The sequence below is a fragment of the Aedes aegypti genome, chromosome 2, assembly GCF_002204515.2.
Source record: "Aedes aegypti strain LVP_AGWG chromosome 2, AaegL5.0 Primary Assembly, whole genome shotgun sequence".
NCBI classification, from domain to species: Eukaryota; Metazoa; Arthropoda; class Insecta; order Diptera; family Culicidae; genus Aedes; species Aedes aegypti.
The window spans coordinates 200587097-200612151 of NC_035108.1; the positions used below are offsets into that span (position 1 = coordinate 200587097).

The 25055-nt window shown below is 37.0% G+C and overlaps 1 protein-coding gene across 1 annotated transcript; it reads left to right on the forward strand.

Annotated features, from left to right (window-relative positions):
* The first annotated feature begins 419 nt into the window (after positions 1 to 419).
* On the forward strand, positions 420 to 24703 carry LOC5564603 (DNA replication licensing factor MCM4). Its single transcript, XM_021843707.1, has 6 exons — positions 420 to 687; positions 755 to 1798; positions 20343 to 20943; positions 22270 to 22636; positions 23982 to 24434; positions 24491 to 24703. Exons 1-6 carry the CDS (start codon positions 615 to 617, stop codon positions 24584 to 24586), a joined length of 2634 nt encoding a protein of 877 aa, XP_021699399.1. The 5' UTR covers positions 420 to 614; the 3' UTR covers positions 24587 to 24703.
* Positions 24704 to 25055: the final 352 nt, after the last annotated feature.

The following is a 25055-nucleotide window of genomic DNA, read 5'->3' on the forward strand; positions in this document are numbered from 1 at the left end:
AAATAATTTACAACAATCTGATTCCAACTACAAACATGGTAAAATCAAGCGCATTTCTGGTCTGCTGAAAATTGCCGGTGCGAGCGCTTAAGTTAACCCCCTAAGGGCCGATTTCTTCACCTTCGCTTAAGCCGTAAACCACGTTTACCCATACGATTAAACCAGGTTTAGGGCCTAAGCGGTGGTGAAGAAACCGCTTATAAGGGCCGATTTCTTCACTTTCGCTTAAGCCGTAAACCACGTTAACCCATATGATTAAACTAGGTTTAAGGCCAAAGCGGGTGTGAAGAAAATGGCCCTAAAATAGTAGTTTTTACCTCACAATTTTTTTGCGTGTTTTAGTGTATGTTTTTGAACCGATAACTTGAAATAATTTCAAGCCTCCTGTATTTTCTTGCGTCATATGCGGTAAAATAGCTTCGCGCGCTTTTTTATTTACGATTGGTTCGAGGCAAGTGCTGAAGCGAAACACTCGTTGTTCACGCGCAAAACTCACAATTTTGTAGATTTTGTACAATTTGAAGCCTTAATAATCTTGTTATTTGCTTAAAACATTGAGTTCCTACTGATCTAACTATTTGTTCAAAAGTGTTTGTGCCTAGGTATAGGTAAATATGTCTAGCCCAGCAAGATCAACTCGAGGTCGCCGACAGGAGAATGGTTCTCAAAGCACTCCTTCGAAGCAAAGTAAGTACAAAATTATGTGGTTTTGTCGGACGTTATTTGAACAAAAATGGTCAATTCTTGATTGTAGCTACATCGAACAGTGAGACAGAAACCCCTCTGCGCATGGGAAGCAGATCTCAGAATCCGAACGTCGTAGTGGAAAGTTCCGACAATGTTACGGTTCCCACCTCCCCCGCAGTGGGAGGATCCGGAAGTGCTATGGCCCCACCGACGAGTCCATTCAATGCTGGCGGAGGAAGCGGGGCTGTGGGGTTGAGTGAGATCGACATCAGCTCTCCGCTGAATTATGGAACTCCCAGTTCGATGGGATCGGTCCGTACTCCGAGATCTGGGATCAGGGGCACTCCAATGCGCCAACGGCCTGATCTTCGTGCGGATAGACCCTTGCGGCAGGTTAACGTTGGATCCGATCAGCTGGAACCGATTCCCGAGGGAAGTGTACAATCGGAGGCCGATTCGGTTGGGGCCAGCCAGCCGAAGATGGTCGTTTGGGGAACTAATGTCGTTGTGTCGGAATGTTTGAAGAAGTTCAAGGACTTCATTATGAGGTACATTGACCCGGATGCGGCCCTGGACGAAGTCTCCGAAGGCATGAACCTGAACGACCCACTCTACATGCAGAAGCTCGAGGAAATCAATACCTTGGAGGAGCCATTCCTGAACATTAATTGTGCCCATCTGAAAACGTTCGATGAGGCCTTGTATCGGCAGCTGATTTGTTATCCCCAGGACGTGATCCCAACGTTTGACGTGGCCGTTAATGAGATGTTCTTCGAGCGTTACCCGGCCGCTATCCTGGATCATCAAATCCAGGTTCGACCCTTCAATGCGGAGAAAACACGAAGCATGAGGGCGTTGAATCCGGAGGACATCGATCAGCTGATCACTATCAGTGGAATGGTGATCCGGACTTCGAACATTATGCCGGAAATGAGGGAAGCATTCTTCAAGTGTATTGTCTGCAGTTTCAGCACCGTGGTCGAGTTGGAACGGGGAAGAATTGCTGAACCGACGCTATGTTCGCACTGTAACACAAACCATTGCTTTCAATTAATCCATAATCGGTCACAGTTTGCCGATCGGCAGATGATCAAGCTCCAGGAGGCTCCTGGTAAGTATCTTATGAAAGAACAATACATAGACTGGTAGCAGGTCTTTTCTTAAGATTTTTGATTATTATTTCCTAAAGTATTTTTTAACCAAAACGGTCTCTAAAATCTCTATTTTCTTTATTCTGTATGCAGTGAACACTGGCGCAAAATTCTTGAGGCTCTTGAGGGTAGGGTTTGAAGATTCTTGTCAAATGTGGCCCGTTCAATATTCTACCAACTTGAAGTTAGAACATACCAAGGCTAAATATTTTTGCTTTTAAATTACTTCAAGCTTTAGCTATTTTAGCTCGGTAATTATTTGAAATACCAATTATTAGAATCTAAAATTTTAAGCACTGTTCTTTAAAGTTTTAATAACAAAGATAACATTAAAAACAAAATTTAACTGGTCATAGGCTGTTAATGAATGTAAGTATTTAATCAACTCCTGGGAGTGATTTACAAAGAATCCTTGGTAAAATTATTAAAAATAATAGAAATTTTTGACACGACATTCACGGATGACATGCGCAAAATTCCATAGGCTTTGAGACAGGATTTTCATCGAGTTCAATATTACGTAATTTACTTAAATCCTTACAACATAACTGGGTAATGTTGGTTATTATTTTAACAGAATCTTAGACGAATTTATAGAAGAATTATGAGCGGGTTTCTTTTGAAATCCTAGCAGCATTCTCGAAGATTCCAGGGTAGGATTTCAAATGAATATTGGACAAGTTTCTGAAGGAATGCTAAGCACAATTCTTACAGTAAAATCTTGGACAGAACTCTCACTGAATTTTCACCAAGATTTTTGAAATAGCAGCTTAACTTAACGCTTTTTTTAATCGGAGTATACATGACTATTTATTTGTTTGGTTCCACATCAATTAGCTTGATAAAAGCACGCCAACAATATTTCGTCAATTCACTCGAGTCATGAGTCTGAGATTTCTTACGCGCCATTCAATTTAATTTTAATTTTCATACAAAAAATCTTACCATGGGGGGAGGGGGGGTTGAAAAACCCAGAAAAATGTCTTACGTAATAAATGGACAGCCCATAAGGTCATTTGGCATAACGCCATTTAGCATAAAGGACATTTGGCATAACGGTCATTTGGTATAACGGACATTTGGCATAATTTTTAACTAAGTGAAAGATGAGGGTCATTCGGCATAACGGACAATTCGCATAATTTCAATATATTTTCTGTACATACTTAAATTGAAGATTTTAGCATTTTATTACTGTTTTATTTTAGTAACAGCTGAATCTATTTTATAATAATTTATGTATTCTCTGTAGATACAAGGCACACAAAATATAAACAATAAAATAACATGAAAACCATAAGAAATACAACTATGGCAAAGTTGTAGGAAATGATAAGTATTAAAACTTTGTAGAACATAGTAGGCCAAAAAATCAAAAAAATAAAACACTCAAGAGCGACGACAGCTGAAAGGCTTCTTTGCCAAAGTTACCATTTTTGCATTCGTATATCGCATGGCAGGTGCGATGATACTCTATGCCCAGGGAAGTCAAGGAAATTTCCATTACGAAAAGATCCTGAACCGACCGGGTTTCGGGATTCAGCATGGCTTTGCTTTGTAGCCGCGGACTCTAACCACTGGCTAAGGAAGGCCCCAGGGAGAAGGAGAATTGTCACGTGATTTTAATCTAGCGTGCGATGTCGCATCACTGCTGTTGGTTGCCAAATCAAAGAGATATTGATAGCTCGCAACTGATATTAATAACTTCCGAAAAGCTAAACATTACATATAATTTGCAATTGGATTAGAGGGACAAATTGATGTGAAGATTTGCGAAAAAGTTACACGTCTTCTCAGTGAGAATCGAACTCACGACTCCCCGATCTCTAGTTGGGGCGCGTTACCACTACGCTATGAGAGGACTCATGAACGCAGAAGTTAACCTGAATTCGATTTCAGCTCAATAATCACGTGGTCCTTTTTCGCCCCTGGGCTTGGGATTATATTTTCCAGGGAGCGATGCATTTTGATAAGTGATCGCTGTTGTTAGTAGTTTTGATTAGATGTTGGGTGAATTTCAAAGCAATGGCAACCTTTTTATTACAAACTTTAGATTTTATCTTCTGACCTTAAGATTCTGGTTAAACTACTGTACTATGCAGTTGGGCTGCACTAGGCTATCACTCATCAAAATTACTTTCACTTCGGGAAAATATAATTTCAAACTGGCGAGAAGATTACGAACTGAGGGTGGGTTAGGAGCACAATCAGACCCTTGTATGTGCAATGTGGGGTAGTAATTGAGAATGCCATTGACGGTTTGTAATCTTCTACGAGGTTTTCAAAAACCAACAGGGCGCGTGCACCGGGTTGCGGATAGGAGCAAAGGGAGATCAATAGCATCCACCTAAAATAATAGAGCAAAAAGCCGTTCCATGATTAGGTAATGTTTAGCGATCTTCTATGGTGTTCTAGTACTATAAAATTCTTCACTTACTGGGAAATCTGGCCTTGATAATATCAATAGTGATAAAAACATAAAATAATACCTAATACTTAATAAATACAATGTATCTTCAATGTAGTAATAAATAAAATAAAATCAATTTTCTATACTTGACAAGGTTTTGAAGACAACAATGAGTGAAAGAACTACCTATTAGAAAAGCCACATCAGCTAAGGCTACACGGGAAATAAATCTGTGGTAAAAATAACTATTTTAGCTGACTACGCCCATTCTTAAAAGTACCATGGAAATTCAGACCAATTTAGTATGTTTACGGTACACCCCACCACATTACTGGTACATTTGACAGAAATAATTTACAACAATCTGATTCCAACTACAAACATGGTAAAATCAAGCGCATTTCTGGTCTGCTGAAAATTGCCGGTGCGAGCGCTTAAGTTAACCCCCTAAAATAGTAGTTTTTACCGCACAATTTTTTTGCGTGTATACATATACAAATGTTGGTCATAGGGTCATGGCGAGCATTCGGTATGTATGTCTATGACTGATTCTTATCTAATAGGGGCACTAGAAGACCACGCGGACAATTTCGAAACAAATTATTTTTATACATCGGTCTTACGATCCGAAAGGCTCAGCTATGCTGCAAAGTCATTTTATAAGCTATTCATTACTACTGTTTAATTGTTCATAATTCTGACAAAACTACATAATTATCTCATTACTAATCACTGTTCCTATATTCTCTTTTTCTCTCCTTCTTATCTGTTGCATGATTATGAGCATCACTAATTCAGGGTGGCCACCGAACCGGAAAAAACGGGAAAAGCGGGAAAAAGACGGGAATTTGAATCCATCGGGAAAAAGACGGGAAAAACCGGGAATTTGAGATGATCACCGGGAAAAAAATTTCGAATGAAAATCTTTAAGCTCCAAATCTACAAAATTAGTCGTAGAAAGTTTTTACGGTTGATGATAATGCCATTAAACATATTCAATTATGCATAAATAACTTTTAAACAATAATGATTCAATTTCTTGTAGAAATAATCTACTTTGCTACACTATACTTCTTAGAACTGTTTCACTTCACTCATTGATTAGCAATGGTTCGAAATATTTTATGATTTTTTTCCTCTTACAGTATGGCCCATAAAAAAATGCGAAAATTGTTTGAACATGAATATAGCATCCAAAAGCGTTATTTTTATTGTTTTTGATGGCGAATGTAATTTCTGATTATTGTAGTATATTCTGACACAACTTTGCTACCCAGGACAATTTTTGTCATATTTTTCTTACTGTCTTAAATAATGTAATAAAGCAAATAAGTTCAAAGGTTTTGTCCGCCAAAAGCTAGAAACAGCGTCTGATTGTCGTATACTCTGGTGATAAACTTTCCACCTTCAAAAATCACACTTTATTGTTGAAAATTTTAGTTTATTTGATATCAGAGGATGGAGGAGTACTTAGAGAACGTGTTTTTCATCATCACAATAAAATGTTTTGCCAGGGTCATAGTTTTGAGGGCATTTGCGTCTTATAGGTTTGGTATGCTTTTATTTTTTGTTAAGGTTGAATAAAAAACAAATACGGAGGCCTATAACAGATTTTTGAGGATGAAATTTGTTCCATCGGTTAGAGACAACTTATATCAATATTAGCTCATAGGTTTTGAGCAAAACGGCGCCGCTTATCACATTTATATGAAGGTTCAAAATGAGCCGTTTTTTCGAAAATATATTTAAGTCTCCAATTACCCAGGTATGAACCAATTCTATCATTTGATATGGGCATATGCTGGAGACAAGGCCTGTGAAGAATCCCACGCCATCGTTGATGTTTTAGAAGCTTTCATCACACAGATATTGAACTCCACGTCCGCATGATAAAATTTGAAGGTATGCTTCCAATTTCTCTCTGGTAAGGTGAAAGTAACAGATAAAAATCATATCCAAAGCAAAAAAAACTGAGTCAAAATAGATTAAACAATACAAGTAATGAATAATATTTATGTTTCATTCACATTTTCTATGTAAAATCTATCATAAAACATGATATGACCATTTTCGCATTTTTTATGGGCCATACTGTACAATTGATTTGATTTTTCTCTAACTTACAGTATTGGACAAAACATTTGCAACTTTTTCGATTTTCCATACAAAATGGCCAACTTTGGTAAGCTAGATCTCAGTTGTTTATAGACCGATTCGAATGAAATTTTCACAGAACATCAGATATAACTTGAATTTTAACATATATTTTTGAATAATTTTTCCAATCACGAGTTTATAAGTAATAACGGTTTAACTAAAGTGTAATTTTCGACGAAATATTCAAAACTATTTATCTCAAAATCTGATAGCCCTACACAAAAACTGTCTTCAGCAAACTTGTTCATCTTGTTAAAATCTACAACTCTGCAGAAGATACCATGAAGCTATTTCTTCAACCTGTTTAGTTATGTCATTTATAAAAAATCGTTAAAAAATTCACTTTAGTCGAACCGTTACTGCTCTTGAATTTGTTATTGGAAAAATCACTCAAAAATATATGTTGAAATTCAAGTAATGTCTGATCTTCTGCCAAAATTTCATTCAAATCGGTCCATAAATAACCGAGATATAGCTTACCAAAGTTGGTCATTTTGTATGGAAAATCGAATAAGTTGCAAATGTTTTGTCCAATACTGTATCTGACTCAAAGTTTTGAATCAGAGTTTCAAAACTTCTTGCAGACAGTTTAAGCACTTAAAATTTTCTTTAGTTGCTTTGAGAGCTTAATGTGTCATTCGTTACCTAATTGACCAAAAGTTGTATAAACAAGTTGAGGTACATGATTCAACACCATTGGCATAGTTTGCTTCATTTCATCCTTACCTTTTATGAAGATAAAAAAGATTTTGTATTGAAATACTTTTAAACATTGTAGTAAGATGCACAAAAAAGGCATATCTATGTATGAAAATGGAATGGTGTTTAGGAAGTGAATTAAAAGTGCCAAGAATAGAATAGCACAATTGAGCTAAATGAAGGTATAAGTGACAGAAAACTAGTTTTGAGAAAAAAGACTAAAGTTTTTTTTCAGTTATTTTCATTTTATACTAATTGTGTGGAAGCCAAAAACAAGCCAATCTTCTACAAATAATATTATTTTTCCGATTGGTCGTAAACATTTCCTTAAAATGCCATTAAAAAGCTTGAAGTAGATTTTTTTTCAGTTTCAATAAAAAACCGGGAAAATAATGAAATTTGTACCGGGAAAACCCGGGAAAAAAGCGGGAATTTCAAAATGAATATTTGGTGGCCACCCTGCTAATTGAAAGCAGTACATGGATACCTGGATAGAATAGCTTCGAAAAAGGTGCTCCAAATATAATATTTCTGGTCAGGAAAGTATCAAGTATCATCGAGGGTATGTAAATTTTTTCCATTATTAACACCTTAATCACACAAACAAATGAACTAATAATATCAAATATTTTTATATAAATCAGCATCGTCAATCAGTGCAAAAACAGATAAAGTTTGTAAAGTTATCACCATCGATTGAATTGCGCTCTTTATAGTAATGTTCAATCAGTATCAAAATCTCCTAAAGTGTCGCATCGTGCCATCAGCAGCCCTTAGCATCACTCTCATATTGTTATTATTTTGTTGTTTATAAAATTTCTAGAAAGCGATCAGCATAGTTTTTCTTACTTGTACAATGGCCGATCTATTAGGAATTTTAACAAGTCAAATCAAACTTCAAAACTCAAATTAAATTGCTTTCAGCACATTTACATTTTGCAGCATTAATCGCATTACTGTGTCAAGTCTTCTCCAATTCCCTATACCCTACCCCAACCCTTCTTATCCTTTCCGATGGTGTTCAAGTGGTCCGCATAGACTATTACGGCCATTACCTATCCTTGCCCCCGGCTTTGGACTGACTTGCGCTCTCATTGCCCCACCAAACGCTGCAAAATGAAAATGAAATGAAATAATCACGTGGTCCTTTTTCGCAAAGTGCACCTCTTTCGGAAGAATTAGATGCCCATCCAAACACAACGCTTGCTATATATATCTAGTAATCCTTTATAAGAGAGATTTGCGGAAGCTGACATTTCTGTCAAAGTGTGAGCCAATCGAGCAGCGAGAGCTGTCAAAATGTGAGCCAAATGAACATGCGTTATGTTTGTTTTGAACTTTTCTTGAGGAGTAATGTAATCCGCTTGAAATTATTTTGGTAAAAGTAATTTTGCTTGAAGCAAAGAAATGAAATATTTTTCTTTTTAAAATTTTGGTGAATGCGATTTTTAGTTGTAGATTTTTTGGCTGTTTATTAGTTAGGGTATGTAGCTCAAAGATCTATAACGGAACAAAATACACTTTTTAGCAATGAGGAAGTCATGTCCGTGTTACAATATTATTCTCGGCGCCGAGCAAAATCAGCACTGCTGGTCTGTTGCCAAATCATTCCATTTTTGTGCCTATTCTGCGCGGCGTGTGAGGTGACACGAGTCGAATGAGGTGACAATTGTCGACTCACTCCTATTTGATTAACATTAGTCGTCTCACGTCACTCGCGGTGAGAGCGACTCGTCTCGACTCACACGCCGCGCAGAATAAGCACATTTACTTCCGCTTATCTCTCTATATAGGATCACTATATATATCCAATGCCGGGCCCGAGAGCGGATTGTTTTTTAGGTATAGGAATAGCACACTACACTAGCCAGCAACTGCGCTGGCTGAGGTATCTATTGTGTGGGCTTCCAATGGGTCGCGACGTTCTCAAACGACCGGTTACGGAACATGAGTCCGTTGCTCGATAAATACTTGTTTTTAATTATGAATCGTGGATTTACGGCTAACCAGCCGAGTGGAAGTTTAACAAACTCCGAAAAGCTAATCACGTGGTCCTTTTTCGCAAAGTGTACCTCTTTCGGAAGAATTAGATGCCCATCCAAACACAACACAACATCAATTTGTCCATCTAATCCAATTGCAAATTATATGTAATGTTTAGCTTTTCGGTAGTTGATAAACTTCCACTCGGCTGGTTAGCCGTAAAACCACGATTCATAATTAAAAACAAGTATTTATCGAGCAACGGACTCATGTTCCGTAACCGGTCGTTTGAGAACGTCGCGACCCATTGGAAGCCCACACAATAGATACCTCAGCCAGCGCAGTTGCTGGCTAGTGTAGTGTGCTATTCCTATACCTAAAAAACAATCCGCTCTCGGGCCCGGCATTGGATATATATAGCAAACGTTGTGTTTGGATGGGCATCTAATTCTTCCGAAAGAGGTGCACTTTGCGAAAAAGGACCACGTGATTATTGAGCTGAAATCGAATTCAGGTTAACTTCTGCGTTCATGAGTCCTCTCATAGCGTAGTGGCAACGCGCCCCAACTAGAGATCGGAGAGTCGTGAGTTCGATTCTCACTGAGAAGACGTGTAACTTTTTCGCAAATCTTCACATCAATTTGTCTATCTAATCCAATTGCAAATTATATGTAATGTTTAGCTTTTCGGTAGCTGTTAAACTTCCACTCGGCTGGTTAGCCGTAAAACCACGATTCATAATTAAAAACAAGTATAATATCTCGCTGAACATTACTAAAGGACCTATGTACAAATGAGAGATTCTCTTCTCTCTCGTTCTCTTTTCATTATAACAGTGGAATACTAAAGCTTTTGAGAAGTTTTTCTCTATAGATCGAATGGCAATTTCCTTGACTAGCGTTTCATACAAAAAATGCAACAGAAGAGGTTAATGTGACTCAGTTATTAATCAAAGAGAAAGTAAACAAAGAGAGGCTCTCAATGTTAGATAGGTCCTTTAGTAAAGTTGAGCGAGATATTAATAGTTTATGTAAATCAGCCATACGCAGTTATGATCGATATTGAGCAACTCTGATCATTTGCTACAACTTTGCTGAACATACCAACTCACGATTCGTTAAAATAAAGAAGTTGGCCTCTACTTCACTCTTGTGATCATCGTAAAATCAAATTACAACTCTTCTGATGTGTAGGTTTCATAAGTGTGGCCCAATAACTGATAAACTAATTAATTTGTTGATTTTTTATGATGTGACGGGACGTAATTTTTTGTCACTCTATAAGAGCTCTACTGCCCATAAATGCATGTCAGTCCCACGTTTGCTGGAGTTCCTATTCACATGGGACAATTATGCGTTTATGGGCAGTCTAAGAGAATGATAAAATCGACCCGTTAATTCAGGACGAAGTTGTGAACTCTTAACATCGCGCCAAGACTCTGAGGTGACGGTTAATTCGCCTCTGGATTACCAAAGATGTGTTTTATTGATTTCATCAGATTTTTTCCTTCTTTTGCACATAGGCTATTCTTTCGAGTTATACTGGTTTCATTACTATTGACAATAGTTCAGCTTATATTTTAATTGGGAATTTTACCATCTTTAAATCATCGGAAGTTCTTTGTAGTTGTACTGATAAAACTATTATATGCATTACACTTGCCTTAATTTTCATAAGAGATTTTTCCTTCTTTTGATCATAGGCTGTTCTTTCAAGAGTGAAGTATTTCTCATAGTTATTCATATTAAAGCTTATAATAAGGGTATCAGGGGTAATATGCACCCCAGGAGTAAAACGACTTTTCGGGGATTCTATAAATATTTTAGAAAAATTTAGACATTTTTCTGGAAATTGGATTTGTAAAATCAAATGTCATCACATGATCACTCCTATCCGCCCCTGTCGTATCTTTTCCAAATTTTTTACAAATAATCATAAAAGGCACCGTGGGGTTGTTTTGCCTCAAGGGTGCAGATTATCCCAGATTCTCTTACGTCTTATTCAAATCATTTTTTTTATACCTCAACTTGGGTGAGATGTCATTCTTCTCCAAGTTTAAGATTGCAACATGTGAACTGAACTTTGTACCGTTGCTTGCGTATAGCAATAAACGACTCGGGAAATACTTAAATCAAAGAAACCAAGACTTGTGATTGCTAGAACCATGACATATATTACATAGTACGATTCGAGGGATCAAAGAAACCCAATCCAAAACCTTTTAAGTTACTGACAAAAGCTAACTACAAACATCTGCAGGTGGCTATCACCGCTAGCAGAGAAGTGAATAACTGCTTACATTTAGGATGTTCTTCTTTCAGCACGAACTGTTTCATGAACTACTACTAAAAAGCTATGATGGTGTAACCTTCTTCATGAGTAAGCTGAAAAAGTTTTTTGAAATTCATTATAAATCCATGCTAACAATAGTTCACTTTTGTTTTCAATTTCGGCCGAACGGCATTCGACCAAAAGGCGTTCGGGCAAATGACCCTTTCGGCCAAATGACCCGGAACCTAAAATTCTGAACATATTATCAGAAGCAACTATGGCTCTAAAATCAATAAATCGAGACGAAAACCGCATGTCCGCCCAAATTAGCTTCCTGGACCAGTGTGCACTGGTTGATCGGGTTCGTTGAAAAAAAAAAACGATATGTTATTTAAAAGATAATTGTAGCAGCAATGTTGCTGCATTTTTTCTTCTGTTTTTCAAAGTCATGACCTTGTTTTCAATTTTTAATTTGAATTTAAGAAATATTGCGTCACTGATTGACACCCTAGTTCATCTTCTGTTATCCTGTTTAGTCATGATATTTATCTAGAGAAACATAAGGTATTCTTTCTAGGGTTATTGCTATAACGATTGGACGTGTTATTTTTTATGTAGGAATTTGCCCTTCTTTTTAACATGACTTATTCTCTTGCGTAATATTACAACAGTGCTATGTGAAAAAAGGAGTTTTTGCATTATTATACCAAATAACTCTTACTTTTCAGATAATTTGATATTATACCAAATGTACGATATGCCAAATGACCTTTACTTCACATATGGTTTGATATTATGCTAATTGATTCCTACTTTACACATGGCTTGATATTATGCCAAATGTCCATTATGCCAAATGACCCTTTATTTTCACATTGTTCAAAATTATGCCAAATGGCTGTTATGCCAAATGTCCTTTATGCCAAATGGCGTTATGCCAAATGACCTTATGCCAAATGACCCAGACCCTGCACAGCACCGTATCGTGCTGGATTCGCTTCATGTCGAACACTTTCAATAGCGTTGCTCACCTGTTGGACTTCAACATGCCTGTCTCTGTACTGCCCATAACTGCAAAACAGTCACATTCGACATTTTTGACAAAATGGAGTTAATACCATGGAGAGTCATCAAATGATAAATACTTTCGATCAACTTACAAAAATATGTGAGATTGTTCTAGAAAATTCGAAAAAAATACCAAGTTGTTTTGTCACATTGGTAAATATAACCGCATAACAGTCACATTGAGATTATAAATGAGCCTCGTAATGTGATGGCTATGAATTTTCTACCAGAATTATTTTCTAAGAAATCACCTGGTATGCAATATGAGTTGTACTAAATATCAGCCTCAAATAAGCATTTTTGAGTTCCTGGTAATTTTTAGAAGTTTAAGTTTCCTCCCATACTGCCATAAAATGCACACTTAGTATTCCATTTACTCAATGCCTACTTTTGTCGAATGTTACAAATATGCAGTTATGGGCAGTGTAGTACAGCAACGATTTTCGTCGCATTTCCGCACCAGTAATTTAGTTTATATGTGTACTAAGTAAGTTTTGTGTTTTATTCTGTAGCTGTTTTTGGTGTTAGTTCATTTGTGTTTACTCTAATGCAGATTTTATTTTATACTTTATTAAGACATAAGTCAGATAGAGATTGTTATTAATAAATTAACTAAAGTAGGAAAAAATATATCGGAATCCATGGAATCAGAGCTATTTTTTTTTTGTAAGTACACTTAAAAAATATCCATCACGGTATCCTCATGAAATTCTTGGAGCGATTTTTAGATCACTAAATGACCTTCGGAAGAAATCTTCAAAGTAATATCTGAAAGGGAACTTCAGGCATATGGCAAAATTAATTCCTGATAAAATTCTTAGAGAAAATTAAAAAAAAAATGGCACCATAAGGGCGCACATTCACCGCTTTTTTAACAGCATTTCAACATGTTAATTTCCGTCAAAAACAAATTTTTCGATATTTAAAACAACATTTCACGCTAGACGCAGGATAAAACATATTTTTTTGTAGGAAAGGAGTTGAAATGTGTAAAATGTTAAACGGTACCGAACAAAATGAATACCAATGATACAGGTTTAGGGAACCATTCACCGCTCATCCTAAAGATGAGGATATAGCACTAGTTTAAATTCATTTACTTTCATACGCTGGCTGTTATCTTTGTACAATAATAAGGTACCGCGGGGTAAGTGGGTAAATGGAGTAAGTGAAAACAATTGATATATTTTACTGAATATGTGAATTAACGTTTTAAACTCATGCGTAAACCTTTGAGGCCATTCAGAACATTACGACAGGTAAGAGATTTCTGAGATTTTTCAGCCATTTTTGCATAATAGAGCGAAAAATTGTTAACCTGTCAACTGTTACTCCGTAACAAGTTGGCGGCGTAAAATCTTATTTTAATATTTTCAGTGGAAAAAAGTTGCGGAAAATAATTTCCTGTACCACTTCTTAGTTGTCCTCTGTGACAGTTTCAAACTGCAATAAAAAAAGTTTTAGAATTAATTCGACGTAGACCTAAAAATAACTAAATTTAAACACCGTCAATTTTATTATTAGGTGGGGCAAGTAAAAAATTTATCATAAGAGATTGAATTTGAGTTTTCGTACTTAAGTAGCCATAAGTAAACATGGTTCGCAATTATCATAGAAAAACATAACGTGCTGATAATTCAAGGAACACTATACTCAAGCGTTAAAAGCTATTAGAAATCATGGAACTTCTCTAAAAGATGTTGCCAAACATTACAATATTAATATGTCTACTTCGGGCAGCCAATTAAAAGGAAGACGTTGACTGAAAAGTTGCAATATTAGAGAACACACGGAAATCTCGTGGAATGTCTATGTAAGCTAGTTCAAAACATAAAAATGGGGTATAGGTCTATCCACATAAAAACATTTCTAAATACGTTATTGAAGGATTCCGTTTGATTTCTCCCGAAGAGTTATCCGACGTCATATTCGACTTTCTCAAAAACAAATAACAGCGGTGGAAATTCTACAGAGCAGAAATGCAATTGCTGTCCTATAATGTAAGAACTAACATTGAAAATGTTGCAGTTATAATGTTGTCGAATCTTTTCAACTAACATAACTGAACAGAAGAAAATTCAAGTGAAAACAATAACATTTTCTTTGTTTACATTTTACTTATGTTATTGTTCATTTGGGAAGCCTTAACAAATGTTAAAGCTAATAGAAATCGTGAATATAAACTTTTTCTGTATTTTTTTCTTCTATTTTTCATAAAAATTAATTTCATCATGCTACTTATATTTGGTGGCAGTCAAGCTAAAAAATATACACGACCTCATTTGTTTCAATTTCAAGTCTCTAGAATTTGAAGAATCTCAACTATGCGAATTCCATTACCCACTTGCCCCACGGTACCTTACAGCATTTTCTGATCTTCTATAATAAAATCATTGGTAAACTCATGTTAACTATCTTAAGAAGCATGTAATTAATTTTATAAAAAATATATAATATAAAATTATATGAATTTCACTCTACAATCCATATTGATATGCTCATACATGATAATAGTTTTTATTGCGTAAATTTGTTCAGTTTCTCCAAAATAATTCATTGAGCGATGAATGGAGTATGAGCGGCGAATGGCGTCCTTGCGGTAGTACTCATAGCTTATGAAGAATCACAAAAAAAAGAGACACGTCTTGTGAGATTAACCCTCTAATACCCAACCCCGCCTTTAGACGGGGTACACTTTGGAATTTTGTGTAATTTTTCGTAGCTCGGAAATCAAAATGATTTTATTTTTGGCCTAAACCTTGACTCATAACACGCATATGAGAAAAGTTTTTTATGACTTTTGAAACTTTTTTGTGTTTTTGAAAATTGTTTGAAAAATTGTATTCTTATATAACCCACAAATGCTTGGGGTTTATTTAACGTGTAATATAAAAAACTATACCTTTAATATTTTTCTACTATCAACCTATAACAGAAGAAGAGCTTGGTGGTATCAAAATAATTTCAAACCTGTTTTCCGTTAATTACACGGAAAATAAAAATATTACCAGAAAATTATCAATAATTTATTATTTTTAAAAGTACCGTAAAAACTGATTTTTTATTATTGTCAAAAATCAGTAACTAGAAGAGGCTTCAAGAAAAAATGAAAAAGGATAGGGATGTTCAAAAATAAAAATTATAAAAATCAAAAACCAAAATTCATAGATTTGCGAATAAAAATAAATCATTTCTTAAAACCTATTTAGAACGATTTTAGATAACTAAAAATGATATTTAGATCGAAAATAAAAATTTGGGTATTAGAGGGTTAAGGAATCAAACTTTATCACTTGGTTCCTGTGAGGCTTCTTTTTGTTTTCTTAGTTCATATTTGGTATATTTTTAAAGCCTTATGTCTCTAAATCTCCTGTTTGCAAGACACTCCCAGATACCAGCCATAATGTCTTCAAACTTAATTGAGGGATCAAGTGTCCCAAAGTGTTTCTTCTTCTTTCTGGCGTTACATCCCAACTGGGACAGAGCCTGCTGATCAGCTTAGTGTTCTTATGAGCACTTCCACAGTTATTAACTGAGAGCTTTCTGCCGATTGACCATTTTTGCATGCGTATATCATGTGGCAGGTACGATGATACTATGTCCAGGGAAGTCGAGAAAATTTCCAACCCGAAAAGATCCTCGACCGGTGGGATTCGAACCCACGACCCTCAGCTTGGTCTTGCTGAATAGCTGCGCGTTTACCGCTACGGCTATCTGGGCCCCAAAGTGTTTATATATAATGAATCTTGTAATACAGACTAGAATCATGTTTAATATAAGAGATTTTTTATAGTTCGGGTATGATATAAATCATAGGTTCCAAATCTTTTCGAGCTCGCGACCCAACTAGCCATTTGGCACATTCCTCGCGACCCACCAGATTAAAAATGTTTAAAAATTAGTTATCCACTGATACTTTCGAAATCTATCGTTACTTTTTCGGATACGGAATTTAATCATGAACACGCACCAATAACGTTTGAATTACAGAGCTTAGGGTAGAAGCACCGGTTTTGGCCACACGCCAGTTGTAGCCATAGGAAATTGTACACCGTTTTATATAGCCAATCAGCATGAAACCTTTTGTGTTCAGTAGACCACATTCACATTATAGAGCTACATTCATTTACTCGTCCAAATAGATTCTAAACATAAGAAAAATAATTAATTTTCCTTATAATTTTAACTCCCATACACCTAATTTGGCCAAGGCACTCCTAATTTGGCCACTCTCATGAGAAATTAATGTGATTGGCCAATTCAGGAACCGAAGTTAAATCTATGGCTGAAACTGGTTCCGTTGGCCTATATTGACCAACAGGATTTTCAAAGCGAAAAAATGGTTATAGCTCAGTTTTGATATTTTACACACATAATATAGATTGAAAGCTTGCATTTGACATATTTGTAGTATAAATGCGACTTCCCATTTAATTTTTCTTGACATTTTCTCTTAGGCTGGTCAAAACCGGTGCTTTTACCCTACAATGTTTCTAAAACTTCAATATCTCTAATTCTCGTTGAATTGATATTGTTCACATTGGATTATTATATTTCATCATAGTATATTTTTGATGGAAATATAAATGATTTTTTCATAGATTTTAGGAATAACGAAAAAAAAAGTTCATGACTTTCTCAACTAAAGAATTATCAATATTGTGTTTTTTTTTCGTAATTATTAGCAAATTTTTACTAAGCTGAAAATTTTAGCATTGAGAGTGCGGTTTATCATTAAAAATCACTAAGCACCCAGTATTTGTGATAAAATTATTTGAAACAAATTTCAAAGCAATATTTAGTTTATGTTTCAGAAGTTTTACACAGAAATGTAGTATGTAAGTTTCGAAAGCTATCAAAAATCCTTGCACAGTAGCGTTGATGTGAAATAGTTCGCCATAGTTTTTTCGCAATTTTTTTCAGATATGCGAAATAAAGTTTGTTTTTAAGAAGAGATTTTGACAACTGTGCTATAGCTGACAGTTTCAATTTTCTAGCATATAAAAAAAAAAAAAAAAACAAAAATCAAATGCCACATCAAGCATGGTGAAGAATGTTGCCCATCATCGTCCATTGATTATCGCTCTTCAACACAACGAAATTCGCCACCGTGAATCCATCTCTCCAGTTTACTACGATTTTCGTAACGCTGACCAACAGAGTATAGCGGAGTTTCTTTCATCTGTGGATTGGCTTCACGTACTCGACTCCGATGATGTTGACACCGCTGCTTTGACATTATCTCATGTAATCGAACACGCTATCGAAAGGCATGTGCCCAAGAAAGTTCATTCTTCTTCGGGTCCTCCGTGGCAGACCCGCGAGCTACGCCATCTGAAGACTTCAAAAAGAGCTGCTCTGAGACTCTATTCCAAACACCGCACGCCTTCACTTCGAGATCACTACGCAAGAGTCAATAATGCTTACAAGAACGCTAGTCGACGTTGTTATAAACGGTATCAGCAGCAGGTTCAGCTGAATCTAAAATCGAAACCGAAATCATTCTGGAAGCAATCTGGTCTCCCCTCCGTTATGAAGCTAGATGAAGAGGTAGCTTCCGATTGGTATGATATCTGCACCCTTTTTGCTAAAAAAATCTCCAGCGTTTTCTGCGAAGAGGAGTTATCCGAAGAACACGTTGCGAATGTTGCAAACAACGTACCTTTGTTCGGTGAAACGTTCAACATGCTCACTGTCGATGATAATATGATCATCGAGGCAGCTGCACGGTTAAAATCATCGTTGAACCCCGGTCCCGATGGAATTCCATCTGTTTTGCTGAAGGCGCACATCGTCAATTTGCTGGTTCCTATACGCCATGTATTCAACCTATCGTTAAATAGTGGACGATTTCCTGCGGCCTGGAAAACTGCTACTATGTTTCCTGTGCATAAAAAAGGCGATCGAAAGGATGTCAATAATTATCGAGGAATTTCAGCACTTTGTTGTATTTCTAAGCTCTTCGAGTTGATAGTCATGAAACCAATGCTGTTCCACTGTAAACACTACATTAGTGAGGATCAACACGGATTCGTATCGGGGCGTTCCACAACGACCAACCTGTTGTGCCTTACTTCACACATTGCCGACAGCTTTGCTGTTCGAGCCCAGACGGATGTGATCTATACCGACTTGACCGCTGCGTTCGACAAAATAAACCACGCAATAACTGTCGCTAAGTTGGAAAGGCTCGGTGTCGGGGGCCTAATGTTGCGCTGGTTCAGCTCGTATCTTACTGATCGTCGCTTGACTGTGGAGTTGGCAGGATTCTCTTCCGAATCTTTCACGGCAACTTCCGGAGTACCTCAAGGAAGCCATTTGGGACCCCTGATTTTTTTGCTGTACTTCAACGATGTCAACACAGTAATTAAAGGACCTCGATTATCTTATGCAGATGATCTAAAACTGTTTCTGTGGGTCCGTACCATCGCCGACGCCGTTGCTCTTCAACATGATTTAGATGTTTTTGTAGTTTGGTGCGACATGAATCGATTGACAGTTAATCCTGAGAAACGCTCGATTATCTCATTCTCACGCAAACTGCAGCCCATCCTGTTCTGTTATCAGCTCAAGGGAAAGGTGCTTCAACGAGTAGAAGATGTTAAAGATCTTGGCGTTATTCTGGATGCTCAGTTGACGTTCAAACACCATCTGTCCTATGTCATCGAGAAAGCCTCTAGGACATTGGGTTTTATCTTCCGTATTGCCAAGGATTTCACGGATCCATATTGTCTCAAATCTTTGTACTGCTCATTAGTTCGGGCCACACTTGAATATTGCTCCGCAGTTTGGCATCCGTATTACCGTAACGGCGTGGAGAGGATAGAGTCAGTGCAACGTCGCTTCATCCGTTATGCTCTCCGTCGACTTCCATGGCGAGACCCGTTCCGGTTGCCTAGCTACCAAAGTAGGTGTCAACTCATTCAACTGGAATCACTGCAGACTCGTAGAGACGTCAATAGAGCGATGGTAGTGGCTGACTTGCTTTCAGGAAGAATAGACTGTCCTGCGCTCCTGGAATCTATCAATGCGAGTGCTCACTCCAGGACGTTGCGTAACAATGCTATGTTGATGTTACCATTGCGACGAACTAACTATGGCCAAAACAGTGCTATGGTCGGTCTTCAACGCGTGTTCAATAGGGTTGCTGAAGGGTTTGATTTTCACCTGTCCCGTCAAGTAATACGTCGTAACTATGTAGAAATTTTATCCCGACTCTCTGTGTGAATATTTGTGACTTTCATTTGTTTAATTTTTTTGACATTTTGTTGCCTTGTTTTGTTAAGTTTCAACTTAGTATTTTACTGTATTTTCTAGTTTAAAACATCATTGGGGCTTACTGTCTGTTGGTGTATAAATAAATAAATAAATAAGCATCTTGATCATCAATACCTTTGATAATCATTAAAAAATAATCACTGGAAAAAAATGAGAACAATTTCAAACCGTTTGACTTCATTCGAAGAGACATTCGAAATTGTAGAACAAAAATTCTAAAAAAAAATAAGTGCAAATTAAGGTTTTCTTTTTCGCGTCCCACCAGAGAGCAGCTCACGACCCCCCTGGGGGTCGCGACCCACAGTTTGGGAAACTATGATATAAATGATTTGAAAAAAAAATCCTCTAAGTTATAAAACATTTCGGAAGAATATACGCTGAGTTAATATGTTTTTTCAAAGTTGTTCAAAAGATCTTAGTTAAATTTTAACTGAGACTAAACAAAACATGCATAACTAAAATATTATTCAGTGTAAACATCTGATTAATGTTCAGCCTTGACATCCTTTTTCGTATTTACGAAGTATAGAACAAAATCAGTTAGAATAAAACGGTTTTAGATTTCGAGAAAACAGAGAGGGATCAAGTCTCTTCAGGGAACAAGTCTACCCAGAATATTAATGAAATATATTTTGTAGATGATATGGCTGCTGGACAGACACCACACAACGTGCTACTGCTTGCTCATGACGATTTGGTGGACAAGGTTCAACCGGGAGATCGAGTTACGGTAACCGGCGTGTACAAGGCAATGCCAATTCAGGAAAATCCACGCCAGCGTAACGTAAAATCAGTGTACAAGACGCATATCGATGTTTTGCACTTCCGTAAGGTGGACGACAAACGATTGTACGAGCAGGAGGAAGGTAAAGAGCACATGTTCCCTCCAGAGAGAGTGGAACTGCTGAAGAAGTTATCTCAAAAGCCGGACGTGTATGATCGCTTGGTTAGGACGATTGCTCCTTCCATTTATGAAAACACCGAAATTAAGAAAGGTATACTGCTGCAGCTGTTCGGCGGTTCGAAGAAAAAGCAGGCCACTTCCGGTCGACAAAACTTCCGTGCGGAAATTCACATCTTACTCTGTGGAGATCCCGGTACATCCAAATCTCAACTATTGCAGTACGTCTATCACTTGGTGCCAAGAGCCCAGTATACCTCTGGAAAAGGATCGTCTGCAGTGGGTCTTACAGCATATGTTACAAAGGATCCAGAAACACGACAACTTGTTCTGCAAACGTAAGTATATCCTTAATAGGTATTCAGGGTAGAAAAATATTTAATTGAACTTTCCTTAGTTCCTAACTAAACGTAACAAATAAGGCCTTAAACTTTTCTACCCAAAAATTCAAACAATTGACTGATTTAACTTCTGGTGGGCTTTGCATCCGCATATCTGGTTTCACAAAGCCTCCGGGAAATCTGGTTTTGGTCCCAATGCAAAATACTAAAATACTAACGCAACTATTCCACGCGTTCATCTAAAATTCCTTCTCAAATTCTCGAGGGAAAGCTTCAGGATTTTTTCTACTAGTGTTGAGGTACGCTAGACATTTCTTGTTCTGGAATAATTTTAGGTACCCGTCTACCGTGCCAGTACCATATTATAGACAGCGCCATATTCTGAACGGTCCGTTCCTTATCTTGAACATTCATTGTTTTTACATCCAAAATAGTAAACTGTCAGTTCGAAACATGATTCATTGTAACATTTCAAAACTAAAATACATGGTTAAGGTGTTTTGTCAACAAATATTATACGTTTAGTTCGTTTGCTGTCCATAATAAGGAACAATGTGTGTTCATAATTAGGACCATTGATGTATATGGCGTCCATAATTAGGAACATGCATGCGTCATACTAACATATGATTTTTTAAATAATTGATAATTGATGGACGTTTTATTTTAATCTTTACGTTTATTTAAATATTAGACAAATGCAACGGCAAGACAAACCAATATCCTAGCTGTTGAAATCGTTAATAATTTAAGTTATTCAAATTGGATTTTCTTAACCGTTCAGAATATGGTGCTTGCAGGTAGCTATCAGGGATCACTCCGAAACTTATACGTATACTGCACATAAAAGCATATCTGTCCCATATGGATTCTTATAATAAGAGATAGAAATTAGGTGGCATCCACAAATTACGTAACGCTCAAGGGGGAGGGGGGGAGTAGGCTCAAGCGTTACGGCTCATACAAAAATTTAAAATTTTTCATACAAAAAGCGTTACGGAGGGGGGGAGGGGGTCAAAAATTTCCAATTTTAGCGTTACGTAATAAATGGACGCCGCCTTAGGTGTCTTCGACCGAGTGTCTTCTATTAACATTAGCTACAATTTTGCCGAATACACCAAGAGTGCGTTTCAATTTTCCAAAAAGGGCTTTCACAAATCTAGTTACTTCTCTGTACAAACTTTGCTGATAAAATCGATTGTTTAGGAGAAAAACTATTTCAACTTTCGACGAATTCAAGAAAAAAACACTGCATTGATTTGAATTACGAAATGGATCGAAAAAAAGTCCATACTAAGGATAACATGAATGCTTTCATTTTAGAGGTGCTTTGGTGTTGGCCGACAATGGCGTGTGCTGCATCGATGAGTTCGACAAGATGAATGACACCACCAGAAGTGTGCTGCACGAAGTAATGGAACAGCAGACGCTTAGTATTGCAAAGGCTGGCATTATTTGCCAGTTGAACGCTCGCACCTCAATTCTGGCAGCGGCCAATCCAATCGAATCGCAGTGGAACATGAACAAAACCGTTATTGAGAACGTCCAGCTTCCGCCCACCTTGATGTCTAGATTCGACTTGACCTTCATAATGGTAGATCCCAAGAACGAACAGTTCGATCGACGGCTCGCTGCACATTTGGTCTCACTGTACTACGCAAACCGTGAAAATGATGAGGATACACTTTTCGTAAGTACCGTAAAACGGGGCGAATAGAAAAAGTGGGGCGAATAGAAACAAAGCGACCTTTAGTTAAAAATGCGACTATTATGCAATGATAAACTTTAGAAACCTACAGAAATATTTTTTTTTCATTAGTTCAATAACAACAGAGTATCGCTAAACTATTTTCAAATTAAAAATGTTGCTACATTTCTCATTAAAAATTTGAGAAGAAAATATTGAAATCTCAATCATTTTTGATAGCTTGAAACATCCGCCATTTTGGCTGATTTCAAAAATGATCTAAAATTGAACTTGATTTCAAAAATTTTAATATTTTTCTTCACTAAGTAAATACATGTTGATATTTCTTCAAGATGCAGTTAAAAATGTGTTTATTTTCCCATTTAAATAAAAAAAGTATTGATATTTACTGAACAATGTTTCTATTCGCCCCATTGCGGGGTGAATAGAAACATACAACATTTTCATAAATATTTGTACGATATAATTTTTATTTTTTAACAGCGATTGGGGTCTTAGTAAAGGAAGACGCGACCCATATTTAAGACTAATAAAATTGGATTTTATCCACACGGTTTAAGTTGTACACATTCAAACATGTCGGAAAGTGTTTCTATTCGCCCCATTTTACGGTATTGATTGCTTTAACTTTACACTAGGGTGCGGATTGTTTTGCGAAAGTTCTCAAAACAAAAAGACATGAGCTTTTGGTTTTGAGAACATCATCTCAATTCAAAGAAAACTTCACCATATAAAAAGAGGCCAAAGGCTCAAAGTTTGAGCTAAAGATATTATGATATACTACCCATAAATGCATGTCGGTCCCATGTTTGCTGGATTTCCTATTCACATGGGACAATTATGCGTTTATGGGCAGTATAGAGGTGGCGCAAGGGCCCAGATAGCCGTAGCAGTAAATACACAGCTATTCAGCAAGACCAAGCTGAGGGTCGTAGGTTCGGTTTCCAACGGTCGAGGATCTTTTCGTAAAGGAAATTTCATCGACTTCCTAGGGCATAGAGTATTTTCCAAACAAAATGCACATGCAAAAACGGTGCAAAAAAAAAATGAAAAATCCGCCCGTTCCTATATGTTTAATCATATTCATGTTGTGTTTAGTGTGTTGAAAGCTTTGTAAACTTCAATGAATGTCATTTATTATAACAATAACATTCATCATCAGGTCATTAGCACCATCTCTAAGCTTAATATGTATGCACAAACTTTTAGGTTTCTCATTTTATGTGATTTCAAATCAGAGCAAACGAACTTAAGGTTTTGCAAAACTTCAAATCATAAGTCGCACCTTATTTTACACTGCATAACTGATGTACTGATCATTTTGCAGGATATGAGTGTCTTAAGGGACTACATCGCCTATGCTAAAGAGCACATCAACCCTGTGCTGTCAGAGGAGGCGCAGCAGCGTCTAATTCACGCATATGTCGACATGCGCAAGCACGGAAGTGGTCGTGGCCAAATTACGGCCTACCCAAGACAGTTGGAAAGTTTAATCCGATTGGCGGAAGCTCATGCTAAGGTCCGCTTCAGCCAGACTGTCGATGTAGTGGACGTGGAAGAAGCCTATTCACTGCATCGCGAGGCTTTGAAACAGTCCGCTACCGATCCGCTGACTGGAAAGATAGACGTTGGTATTCTGACAACCGGTTTATCTACCGCATCAAGGAAAAAACGTGCCGAGTTAGTTGCCAGCATCAAGCAGAGCCTGGCAACGAAGGGCAAAATCTTGACACTGCCGTATCAAAAATTGTTTGGCGAAATCAAAGAGGGGTCTCAAGTGGTAAGTTAGCATCATATCTTTTTGCAAAATACACTTTTTATCCATCCTTTTTACAGTTGGTCACAAAAGAACAATTCGAGGACGCTCTTAAGCAACTGCAAGATGAGGGCGTTATCGTCATTGTGGGCAACAACACCATCAGGATATGTTAATATGCAGTGAGTAACATTGCTATGCGGTACCTTTCTTCTTTTTAATAATCAAGGTTAGTAGTAAGTTGTTTTTATTATCATTAACTATACAAAATACATTTACATAATTTGATAGTATAAATGCATCAAAATGCGATCGGATGACATCCTTGAAAATACCGTTTTTAACTTTGCCATTGGGCAGATATTGAGCTTAAATGCTTTGTCGCAGTGTTTGGATTTTGATCCGCATAAGCCGATCGAACCATATTCAGAGAGTGTAACAGTTCATGAACCATAACAGTTCGTGGCACATCGCAATCGGTGAGCCCTATGAATGTAAACATTCACTCTCTCCTTCGGTACGTGGCGCAATAGCGTCCAAGAGCAACAACTTTCACAGACTACAACAGTATCGAGCCATACGAGTGATATATGTTTTGCATAAAATTGGTATGAACTTTCATATTTTCTGATAATGCAGCCTTCA